The following is a 20,129-nucleotide window of genomic DNA, read 5'->3' on the forward strand; positions in this document are numbered from 1 at the left end:
CGTGTGGGTATCTTGAAATCCGGGCCTGCTTATGGTAGACCTACAGCTCCCTTATGGAATTCTCTCTCTTGAGCAATCCCATAACGCAGATCTACCATTGGAACCACGTATGGCTTTCTTATTGATCATATTACTATTGCATTTTAAGCACCCTCAATAAATAGCTGTAGGTTATTGCATTAGTGTAGACATGATTTCTAGATAAGATTGCTAAAATCTTATGTTCAGATAAGTTATTCCAAACCAGAGATATTTCTGGAGCAACAAATTTCAGGGACGAAGAGATTGAAACGTTTTAACAAATGCACCACCATTTCTTAATGATTTTTTTTTTCATGCTCTGTTCTTCCTACTCATTTGATACCCTGCTGTTAAATTTATAGATTTTAATACCCCGTACGGAAATTAATTGTTCCAACATTTTCTTTTTTATCTGCTACTGTGTCTTTTGCAGCATGGCTCGCAGACCTCCAGAACCAGGATCTCACATTGTTGTGTCTTTTCTCTCATCTGTGCTGTGACATTTGTGTGTAAGCATGCAAGAATCTTCATGATATAAAGCTACAATGTATCTCTGTTCCTATACAGCACCAGCTTTCTTCTGTATGCTCCTTAACTGACACAATCACCTCCGTTCTGAAGAAAATTACACCTTTAACTGCATTCATCCCATCCTGAACCAATAGAATTAGAAAACCTTAATCTTTAAAACAGCTGCAAAAATGTGTCTGTTTGATAGAACACTTTAAGCAGATGACTGTTTTTAACACAGACACAAATATACAACTGCCTTAACTGATCTGACTCCTCTTTTCCTTCCTTCCCCTTTAAAAAATGGGGAAACTATACCCTTGAACATTTCGAGGCACATTTATCAAAAGTCGAATTTCAAATTTACGTGAGTTTTTAAAAACTCCCATAAAATCTAAGTGTATTAAAAAAAATCCAATTTGTAAAACTCGGGTGAATAGTATTGCCCCGAAAACTTGAATCAAATTCGATTAGAGTTTTAAAAACTCGATTCTAGTTTTTTCTCCTAAAAAACTTGAATGTCAGGAAGTGTGCAAACAACTCCAAATTGATCCCAGGATGTCTCCCATTGACGAAAAGAGCAATTTGGCCGATTTTAGGTTGTGAATAGTCGAATTTGAGTTCTTACAGGGCCAGAGTAAGACAAATCTCTAAAATCAAATTAGAATTTTTTTAAAAAAAAACTCGAATCAAATTTTAACAATTTCCTAGTCGAATTTCAAAGTTTTCTAATTTTCATTTCGACCTCTTGATAAATCTGCCCCTTCATGTCTCTATTAAAACTTTATCACCTGTAAAAGACTGTTTTTAATAAATCCTTCTCTTGAAATGTATATATTTCTACGTGATTGCCAGCACAAGATGCCACAGTGATTAACAGTATTACATAGCATAGGGACCCTGGCATTAAATAATGAAGTAAGCCATAGCATTACATGCACAGTTGCTTCCAGCATTACATGGCACAGTGACTGCCAACAACATACTTGTACAATAAACATTAAGGGGGTTATTTACTAAAATTCTAATTTATCTCATATTTTATTAAAAAAAAAAACACAACCAAACTCCCATGCTCAATTTGACCTTATTTATTAATAAAATAACCCAACTTAATCGGATCTTGAAAAAACTCTATAAAATCGAGTGAAAACCCGAATCGTTAGAATTATCCAGGCTTTTTCCCCAATTTTTTTGGAGTTTTTCCACGAAAACCCAGAAAAAGTTGCATTTTGGGTTAAACCCAGCTCAAACTACGATAACAAATTGACTTATCAAGTCCCATTGACTTTTACAGGGCCTTGACTGTTCTGAGATGGATTTTCGGATTCTGGCTTTTTGCAACATCAAGGTATAATAAATCTCAAAATATTCAAGGTTTTGCCCAAAAAAGTCCGACCAGATAACTACGAGGTTTAGTTAATAACCCCCTTAATGGCCTTACTTCCTTTTTTTTTTAGATTAAAGTATATTGGAGATATTTTTCTTTTTCATTAAAGTACAAAAAAGTACAAATGGGATTTTATTTATTTGCCTTTACATCCCCTTTAAAAATAGCAATATTGAACTAAGTGTTCAGTAAGGTACAAAATGTGATGTACTATTCTAATAAAGTAGTAAAAGGGGCATTGTGCTCACCCTAAAGTTGATGCTAGATAAACAGAGCATAATAAATTGATAATAAATTGATTACATTTATGACGATAATATCTTATTAAAATTATTTCACCTCACATTTAACTTATGCTTGATTCTTGAACATGTATCTGTATAATGCCAGCTTTTATACATATTGTAGCACATATTGTCTTCTTTGCTTTGCTCTGAATAAGACCAGATGGATCTTAGGAAGACCAGATGGCAGATATACTATGGCCCTTTGAAAATTGCCTTGCAAAAATGAAGTAACATGAAATACAGTAACTTTTTGTTTTGTGTAACCATGCTTTCTTTGTAATGCCAGTTATTAGTAATAGCAGGGTTGCTAGATCTCATCACTGACCTTGGAAAAATGATAACTAAAATAAGATGGCATGGTGACATTAGCCTTACAGAACAAACCTTTTGATTCCTAATAGATTCAGTCATTCAGCAATAAGCTGAAATTTAAGGGCTTATTTATCAAAGGTCAAGTTGTTTTCTCCACGAAAAATGTGTGTTTTGGAGGGTATTTTCAGGTAAAAAAATAGCTCAAATCTGAAAAATACACCTTCTAAAGCCTGTCACGGTCATGTAGAAGTCAAAGCTCCCTTGAACCATTTGAAGATGTTAATAGCCTTCATGATGTTTGAGTTCAGTGGGTTTTGCTCGATCAATTTGAAGATTCAAGTTTTTTTAGGCTGAAAACTCGATCAATTAGAATATTCAAGTTTTTCACCCCGACTACACTCGAGTTTTTTTCTTAAATTAGAAACCATTTGAGAAGTGAGTTCATTTAAGGTTTAAAAAAGCTCACAATACCTAAATCTAAAATTCGTCCTTTGATAAATAACCCCCTTAATGTAGGCACTTCATGAATTCTTTTCCGTTTAGGGAGCATTACTGTGTATAAAGTAAATAATAACACAATAATAATAAATAATAAGACCGTGTTTTCACTCATTTGTGATATGTAGTGCAACTTTCCAACCAATGGTCTTTCCAGTTGAAAAGAGCTGTTTAAAGTAGAAGGGCTTATTTTTGAAAGTGCTGACTAACTTTGCTTCCCCAACTGTTTCTCCTCTATAAACTTTTACATTTATCAATAATAAACTTCATTTGACATTTGTTCACATCTACTGTATATATGTAACATTGTATACAGATCTAATTATTTAATACAACCTTGAAACATACAGCCATTTACAGTGTATATATATATATATATATATATATATATATATATATATATATAAAACAGTCCACGAGGTAGCCATCACTCTCGAAAAATAGTCCAAGGTGCCTGGGTGCAGTATCAATAATATCAATACATATTCAGCAAGGAAGATCCGCACTCTCAGTCTTAAGTAAAAATGTAAAAAATGTTATTGTTACATACGAGACTGACGTTTCGGCCTCCTCCGAGGCCTTTCTCAAAGTGTCCAATCAATTACAAGAAAGCCTTATATACAAGTGTTGGCGGGAGAATAGACAAATTGAGGCTGACGTATTAACATCATCACACAAAGTGCGACTCTGATTTACATATCACTTAAATTACATAGAACTCATTAAGAACATAAAATGCATAACTTGCATAAATTACAACTATTCATAATCTCTACATGAAAACATTATATGCATTCATCTTCTAAAACCACGATACTATGCAACTATGTTTTGTAACATTAATTAAGATGTCATTTCCTGCTCCGTGTCATAACAAACTATGTTGCAAAAATGTATCAAAAGTAAGAGATAAGATAACAGGCCTGCTCTGAAGCTCCTTCCCTGGCTTATGTTAATTGACTAGTTCGGTATCCAAAATGATCGCTCCGTGTACAGCTAAAATAGACTCTACATCTAATCTTTTCACTAAAACTCTGCTTGTGTTACAAAACATAGTTGCATAGTATCGTGGTTTTAGAAGATGAATGCATATAATGTTTTCATGTAGAGATTTATGAATAGTTGTAATTTATGCAAGTTATGCATTTTTATGTTCTTAATGAGTTCTATGTAATTTAAGTGATATGTAAATCAGAGTCGCACTTTGTGTGATGATGTTAATACGTCAGCCTCAATTTGTCTATTCTCCCGCCAACACTTGTATATAAGGCTTTCTTGTAATTGATTGGACACTTTGAGAAAGGCCTTGGAGGAGGCCGAAACGTCAGTCTCGTATGTAACAATAAATTTTTTTACATTTTTACTTAAGACCTGAGAGTGCGGATCTTCCTTGCTGAATATGTATTGATATTATTGATACTGCACCCAGGCACCTTGGACTATTTTTCGAGAGTGCTGGCTACCTCGTGGACTTTTATTGGTGAATTTAGCCGTGCACCCGTGTTTTTCGGACATTATAACATTTTACTTTCACAGAAGGCTTATAATAAAATTGGTGTTAGAAGACATAATGCTGGTTGATGTTATCGACATATCCCCCAGAGGCCTATAATGGTCTGGAGTGGAGACTGCCAAAGCGAAGCCTTTAACGATGGCTTTAGTTCGGGTGATTGGCTTGGATTCCATCTATAACCGCAAAGTATCCTCAGCTGCAATCATTAAGAGACGGAGGAGAAGAATTACCGGAAGGGTGATCGGATAGGAGAATAGTATCTCTGGCGATCGGATGGGAGAACTATATCGTATGTGAGTTGAAAATTCTCTCGCCTGCATCCATTCGGTGTGTGCCGTACGCTCTAAAATGTCGTGCATGTTGCTTCCTGCATTGCTCTGCGTATACAAGGACATAATGGGTGCAAGACCGAGTCACCTTCCATTAACACCTGATCTCGGTGGGGGTGAGTGCCATTATTTATCTGGAGCACAGAGACTGTTGCCGAGTATACCCTTAAACCCCTATATCTTCAGTGGGTCCGTTTATGCCCTGTATCTACAAACATATCACTGCATTATATGAAGCACTAAAAAGCACAGCAAGACTTGATATGTGTATCTACCCCTTATTGGTAGCAACTCTATCCACTGCAAGGGCTGATTGGGAAAGACGGACAGATCCGTTAGCTTCACTTTAACAACATATAATGTGGATCAGAGTGGACGTCCTGTGGATATTAAGTAGAGGTGGAGCTTGCCCAGGCTGACAGACGGCTTACCAATGACTTTATGAATGGACTGTGACTTTTTGGATACCGGGACCCTTTGCACACACTTTTACATGTTATATTTGATTCATTATTTTCTTTTTTTGCTATATGTATTGCACACTAATTTTATTTATATGTAGTGGGGCTAATTTATTTTTACATAAATATTGGTAAATGTTTTTAAGGTACTAGATATAGAGTAATATCACTACAGTGTTCACTTGTTAATTTAATTATTTTGATCACAATGTATTGTAAATTAATTACGGGTTTAATTATGGAGATGAGTAATGAAGATTACATACAGTACCCATTAACTTGAGACATTGATGTTTGGGAATGTAAGGGTTAAACTTTTTGTATTTAATTAATGTGGTGTATTGGGTTTTTTATCACTGATGGATATACCAAGCATTATTTGTTTGATATATAGAATTATGTGAAGGGTTAGGGTCCTAGTGCGCATATACAAGTAGATTTGTCCTTAATACACACGCTGTTATACTTGGTAGATCGTAGATCCACAATAGAGGGGCTTATATCCGTCTGGATTTATAGTCATTTATGACATATAACGACAGGGTTTAAGACAGGAGTCATATATTATGTAGGAGTGGGGCACACAAGCAGAGTTTTAGTGAAAAGATTAGATGTAGAGTCTATTTTAGCTGTACACGGAGCGATCATTTTGGATACCGAACTAGTCAATTAACATAAGCCAGGGAAGGAGCTTCAGAGCAGGCCTGTTATCTTATCTCTTACTTTTGATACATTTTTGCAACATAGTTTGTTATGACACGGAGCAGGAAATGACATCTTAATTAATGTTACAAAACATAGTTGCATAGTATCGTGGTTTTAGAAGATGAATGCATATAATGTTTTCATGTAGAGATTATGAATAGTTGTAATTTATGCAAGTTATGCATTTTTATGTTCTTAATGAGTTCTATGTAATTTAAGTGATATGTAAATCAGAGTCGCACTTTGTGTGATGATGTTAATACGTCAGCCTCAATTTGTCTATTCTCCCGCCAACACTTGTATATAAGGCTTTCTTGTAATTGATTGGACACTTTGAGAAAGGCCTCGGAGGAGGCCGAAACGTCAGTCTCGTATGTAACAATAACATTTTTTACATTTTTACTTAAGACCTGAGAGTGCGGATCTTCCTTGCTGAAAATATATATATATATATATATATATATATATATATATATATATATATATATATATATATATATAAAACAAGGGAAAGTTGTGCTCACCACTATTTTTTTAAACCATTGGGCGGGTGTGCAATGAGGGTGTGACCACAAAATACATATAGTCAACTACAAGAGGTCCTCTGCACTCAACCCATTATCAATATATTTAAGACAGCGACATTTTGTGCGTACTGCTACTAAAAAATGCCTTACCCTTTAAACAACACAGGGATTGTTTGTCCATATATTGCAATATATTTAAGCTGGCCAACTACGTCAAAGTCATCCCATATCTGAGGAAAGTGAGTTGCATTGATTATTGGTGTTTTTTTAATATTGAATTCCATATAGGTTTTTGCTTTTGCTGCTGTCCACCTGTTACTGAGTCTGTAAGAGAATTTATGTAACAGAAGGTGGTTGCTGAAAAGATGGGAATGTGATGAACAGCTACCGAGTTATGCAGCAGTGATAATTTATGTGCTCTGTAATCTAAATTACATTGACTATCACATCTTGAGCATCCTCTTTCAAAGGAACAGACAGCATCTTAACCCGCTTTCACATAAAAACATTTTTTTTTTACTCAACACAGTTTTGTCAGTGGAATTAAGCAAATTAAATGTATCTAGGGCATTAATAATCTACAGCTTTATTTCTACCTCACTAGAAGGGCTGAAGGGGATATATTTGTGGAGCTCAGTACAAAGACATATAGTTAGTATTTAGGGAATAATTATTTTCTGATTTAACAAAAATGTATTTGGGAATACCATACAGAAACCTGAAAGGGCTTCATTTGGTGGGCCTGGATCGGTGACCCAATTAAAATACCTGGTGCTTGCACAATATCTGCGCTTTCTGATGATAGAGCCCCACTTAAGGATTCTAAGTAACATTATGCAATCCACCTTTAAGTACAACATAGAAACAGTAATTTGGTTTGAAAAAAGACACATTGATTGAGTACATCCTGCTTGTCTTAAACAAACCTGCCTACGTGTTGGTCAAAAGTGAAAAGCTAATCTCCTAATCATTCTCCTCAGATGGGTTAAAATTCCTTTCTGATGACAAGTGGACCAGTCCCTGGATCAACTTTATGATGACATCTTATTACAGCTCTGTTTTGTCTCCCTTGCTAAAAAGCCATCCAACCTCTTTTTGAAGCTAACTCCTCTACCAGCCAAAACAACCCCCATGGAAAGCCTAATGCACTGGTGGTGCAAATTTGGTGGTGTAAATTCTTTAAGTCAAGGCATCGCCACCCCTTAGTAAATGTGCCCTTCTTGTTGTTATTTTCATTTCATTTTTTTTTATGAGTTACCCCAGGCCCCCAAAATTACAACCCTGTATATATTGTATACCATTCAGGAACACTAAAACATTGATCATTTGTCACCACTAGTGGCCCTCCAAGGTCAGACCATTTCTATTCTTTTCAGTGTGAAATAAAAGATTATTAAGGGGATCAAAGTGTTACAAAAGTTTGTTTCTGTACATCCATGGCCTGTGGTCATGCTTTGTGTAGCTGAACCACTGCTAGCCTGTCTGACAAATTTTCTTTTGTCCAGAACACAGTGGCTGACTCATAGGGTACCAGTCATTCACTATTTTGCTCTAAAAATAGTCTTTGTAACTCAATGAATGACTTACAATTTACTAATTTGGGTAAACTAATCATGGTTAATAAGGAGTGATTATTATTATTATTCATGCTGCAATCAAGAGACGCTTACAAGTAAAAAAAAAAAAACAATGCATCTTATAAATACTCCTAACCTTTCCATACAAAATATCTGATTATAGTAATTATCTTAATTATTTTAATTGCACCTTTATATAAGATTAGTAGCAGTTGGTTATTTAGAAGGTTATACATACGGCAATGTGTACACATTTTTTTTGTTTCTTGAAAATTTTGTGTTGAATTATTTTATATGGTAGAATGCATCCCAACTGTAATTCTATATAAGGCATAATGTACCCCCTATAGTGCAATAAAAGTATAGTATAAGTACCCATGGGGTTCCATGACCCCCTCACACACACACCCACACACACACACACAATTGTGTAGGCAAAATGCTTTGAGTCATGTCTTGGAACTCCATGGGGAGTATAAATAGCCTCATGATAGAAGGCAGATGATACAAATATTTTATTATGTACACATTTTGGTGAGACAACTGACATCACTAACACCTAGGGACACTAAGCTCGAATGAAAAAATATTAGAATTTCGAAGTAATTTTTTGGGTACTTCGACCATCAAATTGGTCAAATTCAATCGAATAGAATGATTCGAACGATTTGAAGTAAAAATCGTTCAACCATTCGATAATCAAAGTACTGTCTCTTTAAAAAAAACTTCGACTTCATACTTCGCCAAATTAAAGCTACCGAAGTCCAATGTTAGCCTATGGGGACCTTCCCCAGCACTTTTCTAAGTTTTTTTTGGTCTAATAAAAATCCTTCGATCGATCGTTCAAAATCGACCGAATGATTTTTGTTCGATTGAAGCTTTTGCGCTAAAATCCTTCGAATTCGATATTCTAATACGAAGGATTTTATTTTGATAAATCTGCCCCCTATTGTTACAGATGACATTATTAATCCCCATTACAAACAATATGTTTTACAGGTCAGTTTAGGTTCTTATTAAATGCTAGTGTTCTCATCTGTTTATAGACGAGGGCTAAAGACGTCATTAAAATATCCCCGCGTCCCCGTCACATCCACGTCTATAGCCCTCGCAACTGCTGCAGCTGGACTCTGGAGGCTTCTCTCGTCTTGAGTGTGTGACCACAGTAAGGACCACGATGAATCATCTTGCTGTGGCATGGTCTTGCCTGTCACTCCTGGGATGTCTATACAGCCCTTGCACCTGCTGGTGGCTTCCTGAATGTGCAACTGCGGTAAGCTAACCATTAGCTTACCACAGTCGCACACTCAAGAAGCCGCCAGCAGGTGCGAGGGTTGTATAGACGACAAAAGGCAAAGCCGCAAGACCGAGCCGCAACAAGCAGGATGAAGAGCCGCATGAGGCTCCGGAGCCGCGGGTTGCCTACCCCTGTCCTAGAACCTGTATGGAGGCAATTGGGGGAGTTTGGGAGATCAAAGGTTGAAGTTAAAAAAGCTTCGATCGAAGTACGATCATACGATTCAAAGTGGGCCAAATTCGGCCCACTTCGACCCCAAAAAACTTCAACCTCCATTCAATTGGTCTTTTTGAATTCAAAGTTCCAAGTTTTTTTAACTCCGAACTTCGACCTTTGATAAATCTGCTTCTTGCAGTGTATGTAATAAAATTTTGCAATCCCAAAGCGAAATATTTAACGAAACTCCAAGTGTTAATGCTAACCTTTGCTAAGCGATGTAACATTCACCAGCGAATGATTTTACATTGCGAGCAGTGCCAAACATTCCCAAAACATCACTTGCAATTTTTAGTTATATTCCCACTTTAATGTCTTAAAGGGATACTGTCATGGAAAAACATGTTTTTTGCAAAACGCATCAGTTAATAGTGCTGCTCCAGCAGAATTCTGCACTGAAATTCATTTCTCAAAAGAGCAAACAGATTTTTTTATATTCACTTTTGAAATCTGACATGGGGCTAGACATATTGTCAATTTCCCAGCTGCCCCTGGTCATGTGACTTGTGCCTGCACTTTAGGAGAGAAATGCTTTCTGGCAGGCTGCTGTTTTTCCTTCTTAATGTAACTGAATGTGTCTCAGTGGGACATGGGTTTTTACTATTGAGTGTTGTTCTTAGATCTACCAGGCAGCTGTTATCTTGTGTTAGGGAGCCGCTATCTGGTTACCTTCCCATTGTTCTTTTGTTTGGCTGCTGGGGGGAAAAGGGAGGGGGTGATATCACTTCAACTTGCAGTACAGCAGTAAAGAGTGATTGAAGTTTATCAGAGCACAAGTCACATGACTTGGGGCAGCTGGGAAATTGACAATATGTCTAGCCCCATGTCAGATTTCAAAATTGAATATAAAAAATCTGTTTGCTCTTTTGAGAAATGGATTTTAGTGCAGAATTCTGCTGGAGCAGCACTATTAACTGATTCATTTTGAAAAAATTTTTTTCCCCATGACCGTATCCCTTTAACAAAGGAGTTTGTTAAAAAAAAAAAATAGCTTTTATCCACAACCAAATCACCACCTCTGCTAACACAAACTACCTCCTCCTTCCTAACTCAGTCTCTTCACACCCATATTCTATTAGACCATTTTCAATCTAGCAGTATATACCTAAAGAAATCGTTTTTCAAATAAATAAATAAAACTCATTCTGCCTGTACTATTAGGGCAGATTTATTAAGGCAAATAGAAGAATGAGCATGCACTCCTGAAGCACACCGGTGTAGATAAAACTCTATTTTTATTCCATAAAGTTAAAACAACCTACAATCAATTCATTTAAAATCCATATAAGATTAAGAAAATTAAATTAATTGAATTATAAAGTAAATAACTAAAGTGAAACGTAGTAAATTACTAAAGTAAATCCATATTAAAGACATTAAAGGTAAAATACGTAATTCATTAATTTACAATCAATTAATGTGTAATATATTCCTTAATGTATGAATTAAATTAATCAAATAAATTAATCTAAATTGTTAAATAAATGAATTAATAAAGTGAAATAATTAAATATTAAAGGTATCTTATTATTAAATAAATGAATTGATAAAGTGAATTAATTCAATATTAAAGGTATCTAATTATTAAATAAATGAATTAATAAAGTGAAATAATTCAATATTAAAGGTATCTAATTATTAAATAAATGAATTAATAAAGTGAAATAATTCAATATTGAAGGTATCGAAAACATTACAACCACATCATTAGCACAGTTGAAATAATTATAGAAATGCTTTCAAACACAGCAGGCACTATCAACCCGTAAGTTTAAACCAATTCCACTGACTTTACCATATACTTACACGTAATACATCTTGTTGCACCGCAGCCAAAGGATCCTGTACTGCTGAACCAAGTTGCTGCACTGTGTTTGGCCCTGACATTGCTTGGAGATAAAATATTCCCCAACGTTTTATCCCATCGCGTAACAAATTCACAACCATGTTGCAAAACCTTCCGAAGTTTGTCATCTCCATTTAAAACCGGAAGGTACTTTTTAACTGTTTTTTATTTCGTAAAATGTGGTTGCTGTATGAAGTAATAAACAATGGCATGTCATCCTGTGTTGCTTTCTTAACGGTCTTAGGTCTGTGTAATAAAGGAGATATATTTACCCTAAAAGCCCTCACAAATGCTTCCTTTAAAATCTGTATAGGGTATCCATGAGCTAAGAACCGATCTCTCAAATCAATAGATTGCAACACAATTTATTAAGGAGTGAGTTGTGTTTTCCACAAAAATTTGAGTTTTCAAGGTTATTTTTTTGGTCAAAAATCTATTTTCCAGGTTAAAAAAAACTAGAATTTTTCGAGTTTTCTCTCTTTTTTAGGTTGTTTTCCCTTTTTATCATATCTAAACCTTAATGAAACAACAAGTATGGAGTCTATTATTTGGAATACATAGGACTGTTTTGAAAAAGAAAAAAAAGAAATGTGGCCCAGGTTATGACACAGGTTGCTAAAATTTTTCCCAATTAATGTCAGAATCCTTTTCAAAGATGAGCATTATAATATTGGTTATACCTTTTCTAGTCAATGTTATCCGTTATAGGTTACCATTTTAGGAAGTCTGGCACTTGCTTGGTTCAAGCAACTACATAACTCATCACTGTTTTAGAAACTAAATGAGTAAATATTGTAGTAACTCTTAGCTCTATTAGACTAATCACAGCATTTGTATAAAAATACACGTTGAATTCTTAGTTCCACACAAGGAATAGTTAAGTTATAATTTGAAATTCTTTTTATTTAAATGCATTAATGTAAATATTCTTAGTTAAATCATACTGAGTAATTAATTATACAGGTTTCTGCAAAATTCACACTGTGGATCGTTCCCACCAGATATGTATGTAGCTTCCTATTAAATAAATTTCTCTAAAGCAGTTAGAGTCTGGGTAGAATCTAAAAAGTAGGTCAGGAACATAATTTGTTAAATCTTACATTTGAAGTGCTTGTTCATTAAATGGTACAATTATAGCGCATTTGTTTGTTTCTTGCATATTTGTTGGTTGGTTTTGTGTCATCTTTTCATGGAATATATTTCCCAACTATAAATGGCTACCTTATTGACAACTTGAGCCAAATGCCCTTCTTTCCTTCTGCCATAGACACCCAAAATTAAGTAATCCCAATGGTCAGTGAGTTTCTTCTTATTCTTCAGAATATTCTGTTTTCATTGCTGTATAAAATTACTAAAAATCAGTTTATATTGTTTTATACTGTCCTAATACATAAATGTGCTGTACCATTTATCATGCAGTCTTTAGTTGATTAAGTGATAGTAACATTTGCACCGCCAGAAACGATAATGTCCATTTGCTGAACTATTATTTGTTCTGTGGTTGCACTAATGTTGTAGTGACCCCAGTATTCAGGAAATCATCTGCAGGTTTGAATCCCACCGTACCAGGGTAGAAATGGTTCCCTTCTATGTTCATAGGCTGCATACTCTACAGCTACAGCAACTGATACTTCTTCCCTGGGTTCTGCCCCCATTTCATTGGGTAGTTTTGCAGCCCCACAGGTCTTAGCATTGTGACTACTGGTAACTTGAAATGACTGCTGCTGCCCCTCTGCCTCTTAATAACGAAAGCAACTGGGCACCCTCCAGCTGATTTGCCCTTGGGAGGAAATAGACAGTCTATTTTAACATCAGCCGATACTGGAAGTGTTTCTTTGCATAGCACAAGTCTAGGGGGTTTGTGTTTACCTAGGGCTGGTTGCAGCAGACTAGCAGTCTTGGGTACCACTGGCTTGTAGGCTGAAATTTGTTGACCAAGTTTTGGTGTGAAAATGACGCCCATACAATAGTCATACACAATGGGTGAAAGAAATTGTTGTGCGCCTCGCTTTGTTGCCAATAGACATTTCGGCGAATTTTCACCGTTTCACAAATTTTTGGCAAAGTGAAACAGGTCAGATTCGCCCATCACTAGCTGAAAAGGCCTTCTGGTTGAGAACAAAGTCTCCAGAAATATATTTATAAACAGTAGGAAGCACAACAACCATGTTTTCATGTAGTGGGCCAGTTATTTACTAAGCTTCATGTCTAGCACATAATAAAAGTAGATCAGTGAAGATCTTGCGCATTTTGGTGGCCACAAAAATTTCTTGGTGGGCAACATCTGCCCCCCATGGGCTCCCTTTGCCTTAAAATGTACACCTTAGGAGGGCGAGGGAATAGAAGTAATAAGAAAAAAAACCCCATTCCATTATATCAAGAGAATTAAACAGAGTTCAGAAGCAGAAAATGGCTGGAAAGTGTGGAGGTGTAGAAATAAAAAAAAGCAACACCTCTTTACAGAAAAAGTGAATGACAGAACCTATGTGTAAGGAATACATTCTGTAAAGGAACCCATGCACATGCATTTATTTTTAGGTTGATCTGCAGCAATTGCAAGTTCATGGGTGTGGTTCCAAAGCTGGCCATACATGCTTGTGTTTAGTAATGCACTTTAGCTGTTTTTGGCTATACTGACCAAGCAATCGGTAATGTCCTTTGACAGATAACGTATGAGTGGACATGTTTGAAAATTTCTTCTGCCTGTGCACTGGTTGGTTGGATGCTGGGCAGGTATTTGTAATGCAATACAAATTGAAAGCATTGTTTTTATCTCTGGCTGGGGTTGACTCTTAAAACAATGCAACAAGTCAGTTCTCTTCTAGGTCTCTTTTTGTTTTGTTTCAGAGTAAGAGCCTGTAGTACAGAGAATACAGCCAGACATACTGTATATTGCTTTTAAGAGCAATTCAATGTTAAAATACATTTAAAGTGGTCCTCTACTCAAAATCTATATTTTCATGATTAAAGAAAATAAGGAACTTTCCAACATATGCATATTTTTACTGACATTGAAAAATGGAAGCCCACCCACTGACCATAAAAAAACTCATTAGCTAATGCTCTATAAAAGTGTAAACTAGAATGCATTGATTGTAGCGCTATTAAAAAAGGTTTAGAAATGGTTCTTGTCTAAAGTCAGAGTAACTCAAATTATATAAAATGTTCCCCTTTGGAACCTTGGGAATACAGTTTGAAGAATGACAATAGAAAACCTCTATTATTTTAGACAACTGCTAATGTAAGGTATAAATATCTTCAAATAATGATAGTTAATTCTGACATTTTAATTCTTTCACAATACAATGTGTTTCCAGAGCTGTGATTACATTCTGTAAAGTAATCAGTCTGCTGATGGCACTGATCTGAATAGACATTTTACACCATGGAATTGCTATATGAGAGATCTGTGTTCATCTACCTGTTCAAATTGCACCATGCACTTGATTTGTGAGCAATCAATAGAATGGATTCAGTAGCCTTTTGTGAAGTCTATAAAAGTCCTCAGGAAATACATCAGTGGCTTAGTTTAATTGCATAACTAGTGACATCTGAGTGCAAAGAGTTCAATAAATAGAATTTAAATTGGAGTTAATGACAGTTGAACTAAGAGAGATTTGGTTAGCTTCATGGAACCAGGCTATTAAAGAACATACAGAAATGATTCACGGTTGAAGTGTCATAATACATTTTAGCTCTGAACTGACTAATTTTCCAAGTGCCTGGAGAATAAGATGATCTTTTTTTGTCCTATGGTTCCTTATGTAACTTTTAAGTGGTTTTATGGATACAAGGAGAGATCCTTTTGCTTTGATGACTTGCAATCTCCCTGTGGTGTCACTTATTTTAGTGGTTATTGCAGGTGACTTAACTCTTTCAGCAAACGATCAATCAATATGGTAATTGTACTTGGCTAAACATGTCTTTTTTGCACACTTGAAAGGCATTTTGTTAATTAGATAGCTGTTTATAGAAAGTCGTCATTCTTGTAGAAACCAAAAGTTTAATATCCAAACAAAAATGTGTTTAAAGAAGAAGGAAAGCTACTGAGGCAGATTATTGCCAATAGATTAGCCACAATAGTGCAAGATAGAAGCTATATTTATTCTGTAAAATGCTTTATCATCCCAGATTAAACAGCTCTAGAAGTTCTATCTGGTTGTTTAGGATAGCAGCTGCCATATTAGCTTGGTGTGACATCACTTCCTGCTTGAGTCTCTACCTGCTCAATCATAGCTCTAGGCTTGGATTATAACAGGGAGCGGAGGAGGGAGGAAGGAGAAGGGAGAGGTACAGAGGAGCAAACTGAGCATGCTCATGCCCCCGGAGGTTTAAACTGAAAGAAGGAAGTCTGATGCAGACTCCCATGTGTACACAATAGATGGAAATAAATGTACTTTTTCTTTTGACAGAGGACTCGGAGCAGCATTACTTTACTGGTTTTACTGGTGTATTTTTATTGACCTTTCTGATAAAGCTTACTTGGTTTTAAACTTTCCTTCTCCTTTAAAGAATCCATTCTATAAAGGTGGTAATAAAACAGTTGGTAAACTTTAACCCCAAAAAAAAACCCAAAAACGATCACAGAGGCAATTAGGTAAAATAACATTTGTACTATAGAGATGGTAGTTAAGGATAAATCTACATGAACGATTTTGATCAGCTTTTGTGGGTCAGATTTTATCTGATCTTGCCATCCAACACCACGCAACAGCACAAGATTTGTAGGATCCTACAAAATCTGATCTCCCTATAGCTAGAATGTAAAGTCAGATCAGATAAAGTGGGATGGTACAGTTTTTACATACATCTACATCAGTCAATTTATTTCAATGGAAAAAAACATCACCAGACCCCATCAGATTTTTATAGCATCGGATGAAGATGTAAGATGTAGCATTCACTTCCGACAGTCTTTTAGTGTCGGATGGAAATTTTTCCATTTAGTTTACCCATCAGATTTTTGTATCTGTCCCATTATATTTTGACCCACGCGACCACCTCTGACTTGTCGGATGCATTTTGTTGACCGACACCATCCGGCAAAGTCTCCCGTGGAGTTTAGCCCTTTGTGCTTATTGAATATCCTTACCCACAACTCCACTTTACTGTATGTGGCATAGCTCTGAAACTCTGTACAAGCTGCACATCTTTCTCTGTATATCACTTTCTGCCCCTTTCTCCCCCTCTCTTTCTGTTTTTTCTCTGTGATATGTTATGTCAGATATGCAGCTGTCACTCTGCAATACACTGTTGTGCTTCTCAGATCTGCTGTTAGCTGGGGAACTGTCATGAAAATGAAAATTTAATATAAGCTTCAGCATACTGAAATAAACTTTCTAAACTTTCTAAATACAATCAATAAAAAATTCTGTACTGTCTCTGAAATAATCAAGTTCATCTTCATATTCTCTCTTCATGCAGGAGTTGGGTGTCAGATAATCAGTTAGATCCAATATATCTTATAGGGGGTTCCTTTTGCCTTGTATTATGTATCATTATGTATTATGTATCAGAGCTCACTCTATGAAAATCCCCAAACATTATGTGTCTCTACATGCAGAATTTGTGCAAAGGGCAGTTATTTTGTTTGTACTGGAATCAGATGTTTGAGTAAGCTATAATTCATCTGTAAGATATATTGGATGTTACTGTCAATGAATATCTGACACCCAACTGCTGCAAGAAGACAGAATGAAGAGAAACAGATCGAACAGAGGAATATACAGTATATGTATATCTATAAGTTTATGCCGCTAGTTTTTAACATTTGATTGCAAGGTGTTGGAATTTAGAATGCTAAAGAGTGACTATAATATGTACTTTTGAGGCTGTGTTCACCACAAGCAGATTTATGTTATCAGTCCATTTAATCCATATTCTATATGAATTTAAAAAACACATTTTATATTACATAATCACTTGTGACTCTATTATACAGTTACCCGACTAAGAAGCTATTCTCTAATGACATTCAGAAAACTACATTTGGGATTCAGATTTTAAAAGACTAATATAAAGATAATATGGATCAGAGCAGTGATGCATATCAATTCCTTAACAGAAAAGAGCAGAAAAAAGTCATTCGTATTTGCATTCTCTGCAAAATATAGTTTTGTAGTATATGGAAATTAAAATATTGTGTCATAGTAGAGCTGATGTGACTGATTTTTAATACAGATGTCGTCTTTTATTTTAGGAAGACAATCGGAGAAGCTTATATTAAGAAGACTGTGTGTATGTGTGAAAGGTCTGCCATAATGGATTGTGATTCTGTCCCAAGTCAAGACGCTCAGTCAGAACTTGCAGAGCGAGTTGCTGCTATTGAAGTGGATGAAGTATGTCAGGCTCCAGAAAGAATAAATTCTGATGAAATGGATGGACTGAAAAACAACTGCATGAGCTCTGAGACCAGTGAGGATGTATTTCTTTCTTCCCAAGAACAAAGGGACTTGAGCTCTTTCCAAAGGGCTTCTTCTCGACCTTCTTTATCAAACAGAAAATTCTCTCTGCAAGAAAGACCTTCAGGAGGCTGCCTTCCATCCCACAACCTAGCTTATGGTCCATATGCAACAGGTCCCGCATCACACATATCTCCAAGGATTGTTCGAAGGCCAACAATAGAGTCCAACCGTGTCTCCATCTCTGATTCAGATGTAAGTGAGCTCTCCTAAATACAAACCATAATTCTTTACAATAATATGCTTATAAATGCTGGTATGGGATTGGTTATCTGGAATTCTTGAGACCTTGGAATATTCTGAATAAGGAGCAAGGCATGTAACCATTAAAAAAACCCACTAGGATTGTTTTGTAAACAGATACATTCTAGCTATGTTAACATCAAGTGCAAGATACTGTCTTAAAGAAAAAAAATCTAATTTACAAGAATTTTTTAATCAGACACTATTTCTGAACATTCTGTATAACAAGTGTCCACATAATAGATCCCATACTATACTATATTATACATACTACATAGCAAATTAACCACTTTCAACTCTAGTTATACTGACTATACAAACTCCAGCTTCAACTCATTTACAGGTTTGTTTTAATCTATTGTATTGTCTTTACTGTGCAGACAATTCACATTCTCCACATATGAATTTTGATGTACTACGTGGGTAAATACTCACCTATCTTCAATCAGTCTTTATAATCAGCCTGCACAAAACCAATGGAACTGTGGCCACAAAATTCCCACTTAATAACTGTGTCCATATGCCAATAAAAAGTGACATAATTCAAATTTTGGTGCTCAAACTGACTGCAAGTAGTAAGATAAATTCAATGCATGGCTACATAAATGATCTGTAAACTTAGTGATGTATACTTGTGTAGAATATATTGTCTAATTATTTTAGTATTTTTTAAGGAACAAGTAGTAACTTGAGAAAAGCTTGCCATGTTACTAAACCAATTGTCAATGTATTTTCCCAGATCTAGAGCAAGTTACACTAAAGAAGGCAAACGTTTGAATTACCGGACAGGGGCAAACATTGCTTACATAATTTACCTTAGCACCATCTCGATTCAAATGTATGGTTTGATATGACAATGTTTTGACTGACAACTCTCTCTTGAGACATCATCACTGCAGTTTCTGTTATATACATATTTGTTGATTTATATCTTAATGTGTAACAGGGCTGTCAGGGGAGTGCTGAAATTATAATCCACCCTCTGTGGGTTGAACAAAATCTTTCTGGAATTTTTTAGAAGTTATATTTCTGGTGCATTTTGCTATTTTTTTTTTCTTCAATGATTTTATTTAAATGATACAGTAAAGCAGAGCTATGTTAAAGTCAATTATATACTGAAAGTTCTAAAGTAAATCTGTTGCTAAAGGGTTATTCTAGGCCTTATCATTTTCCCTGGTATGATTTAACCTTTAATAACTACTCGTATAACCCTCTCTCTACAGTGTGCAACAAGGCCAGTTATATGCACCTTAATCCTCTCTCAGAATAAGCCTATTACAATATTCTGCACAGCTGATCTGTATAAGGACAGCACAGAAGCAGACCACAAGAGAAAGGCCATGAAGAAAAGATGCACATCACTAGTAGTTAATTAAATCACTAGGGTAAACATTAAACAACCTGTTTATCAAGGCCAGCACAAGTGTGACTTCTGATCTGTGTATGTGCTAGGGGTGCACCGAATCCACTAGTTTAGAACTTCCCTTGTTTGTGTGATGAAAAGTGAGATGATTTTTTGGATTTGCATTCGATTTGGCCAGGCACTTGGATTCTGACGAATCCGAATCCTGATGAAAAAGGATGAATCTTGGCTGAATCCCGAAACGAATCCTGGGTTTGTTGCATTCCTAATATGTTCTCTTATGAACCAAATCACTATGGTTTCATCACAGTGAACATGATACTGGCATTCTAACATGTATATTTGTATTCCAAAACTTACCATTCATCAGATGAAGTAAATTATTTTTAGTGGGCAGCATGCAAATAATGGTGTAAAAGGGGCAAATTATCTGAAAGGGTTAAATCAAAATGCATTTCATGTGACAGTTAACTAAATACAGTTTATCTTAGTGGAGTTTAAAAACAAAGAACAAAGTCCAAACTTAAAGTGAAATTAAAGTGAGAAAGAAAGCAAAAATAAAGGCAATTAACT

At 35.6% G+C, this 20,129-nt stretch overlaps 1 protein-coding gene across 3 annotated transcripts in view; it reads left to right on the plus strand.

Annotated features, from left to right (window-relative positions):
• LOC108708359 (calcium/calmodulin-dependent protein kinase kinase 1) overlaps window positions 1–20,129 on the plus strand; it is a 147,108-nt gene that overhangs the window by 32,714 nt on the left and 94,265 nt on the right. For all 3 annotated transcript variants that reach the window (XM_018246975.2, XM_018246977.2, XM_018246976.2), the window contains one exon: window positions 17,689–18,145. In XM_018246975.2, coding sequence (XP_018102464.1) covers window positions 17,729–18,145 — 417 coding nt within the window. In that variant the 5' untranslated portion in view covers window positions 17,689–17,728. The remainder of the gene's footprint in view (window positions 1–17,688; window positions 18,146–20,129) is intronic.

This window comes from Xenopus laevis, chromosome 2L (assembly GCF_017654675.1).
Source record: "Xenopus laevis strain J_2021 chromosome 2L, Xenopus_laevis_v10.1, whole genome shotgun sequence".
Taxonomy (NCBI): domain Eukaryota; kingdom Metazoa; phylum Chordata; class Amphibia; order Anura; family Pipidae; genus Xenopus; species Xenopus laevis.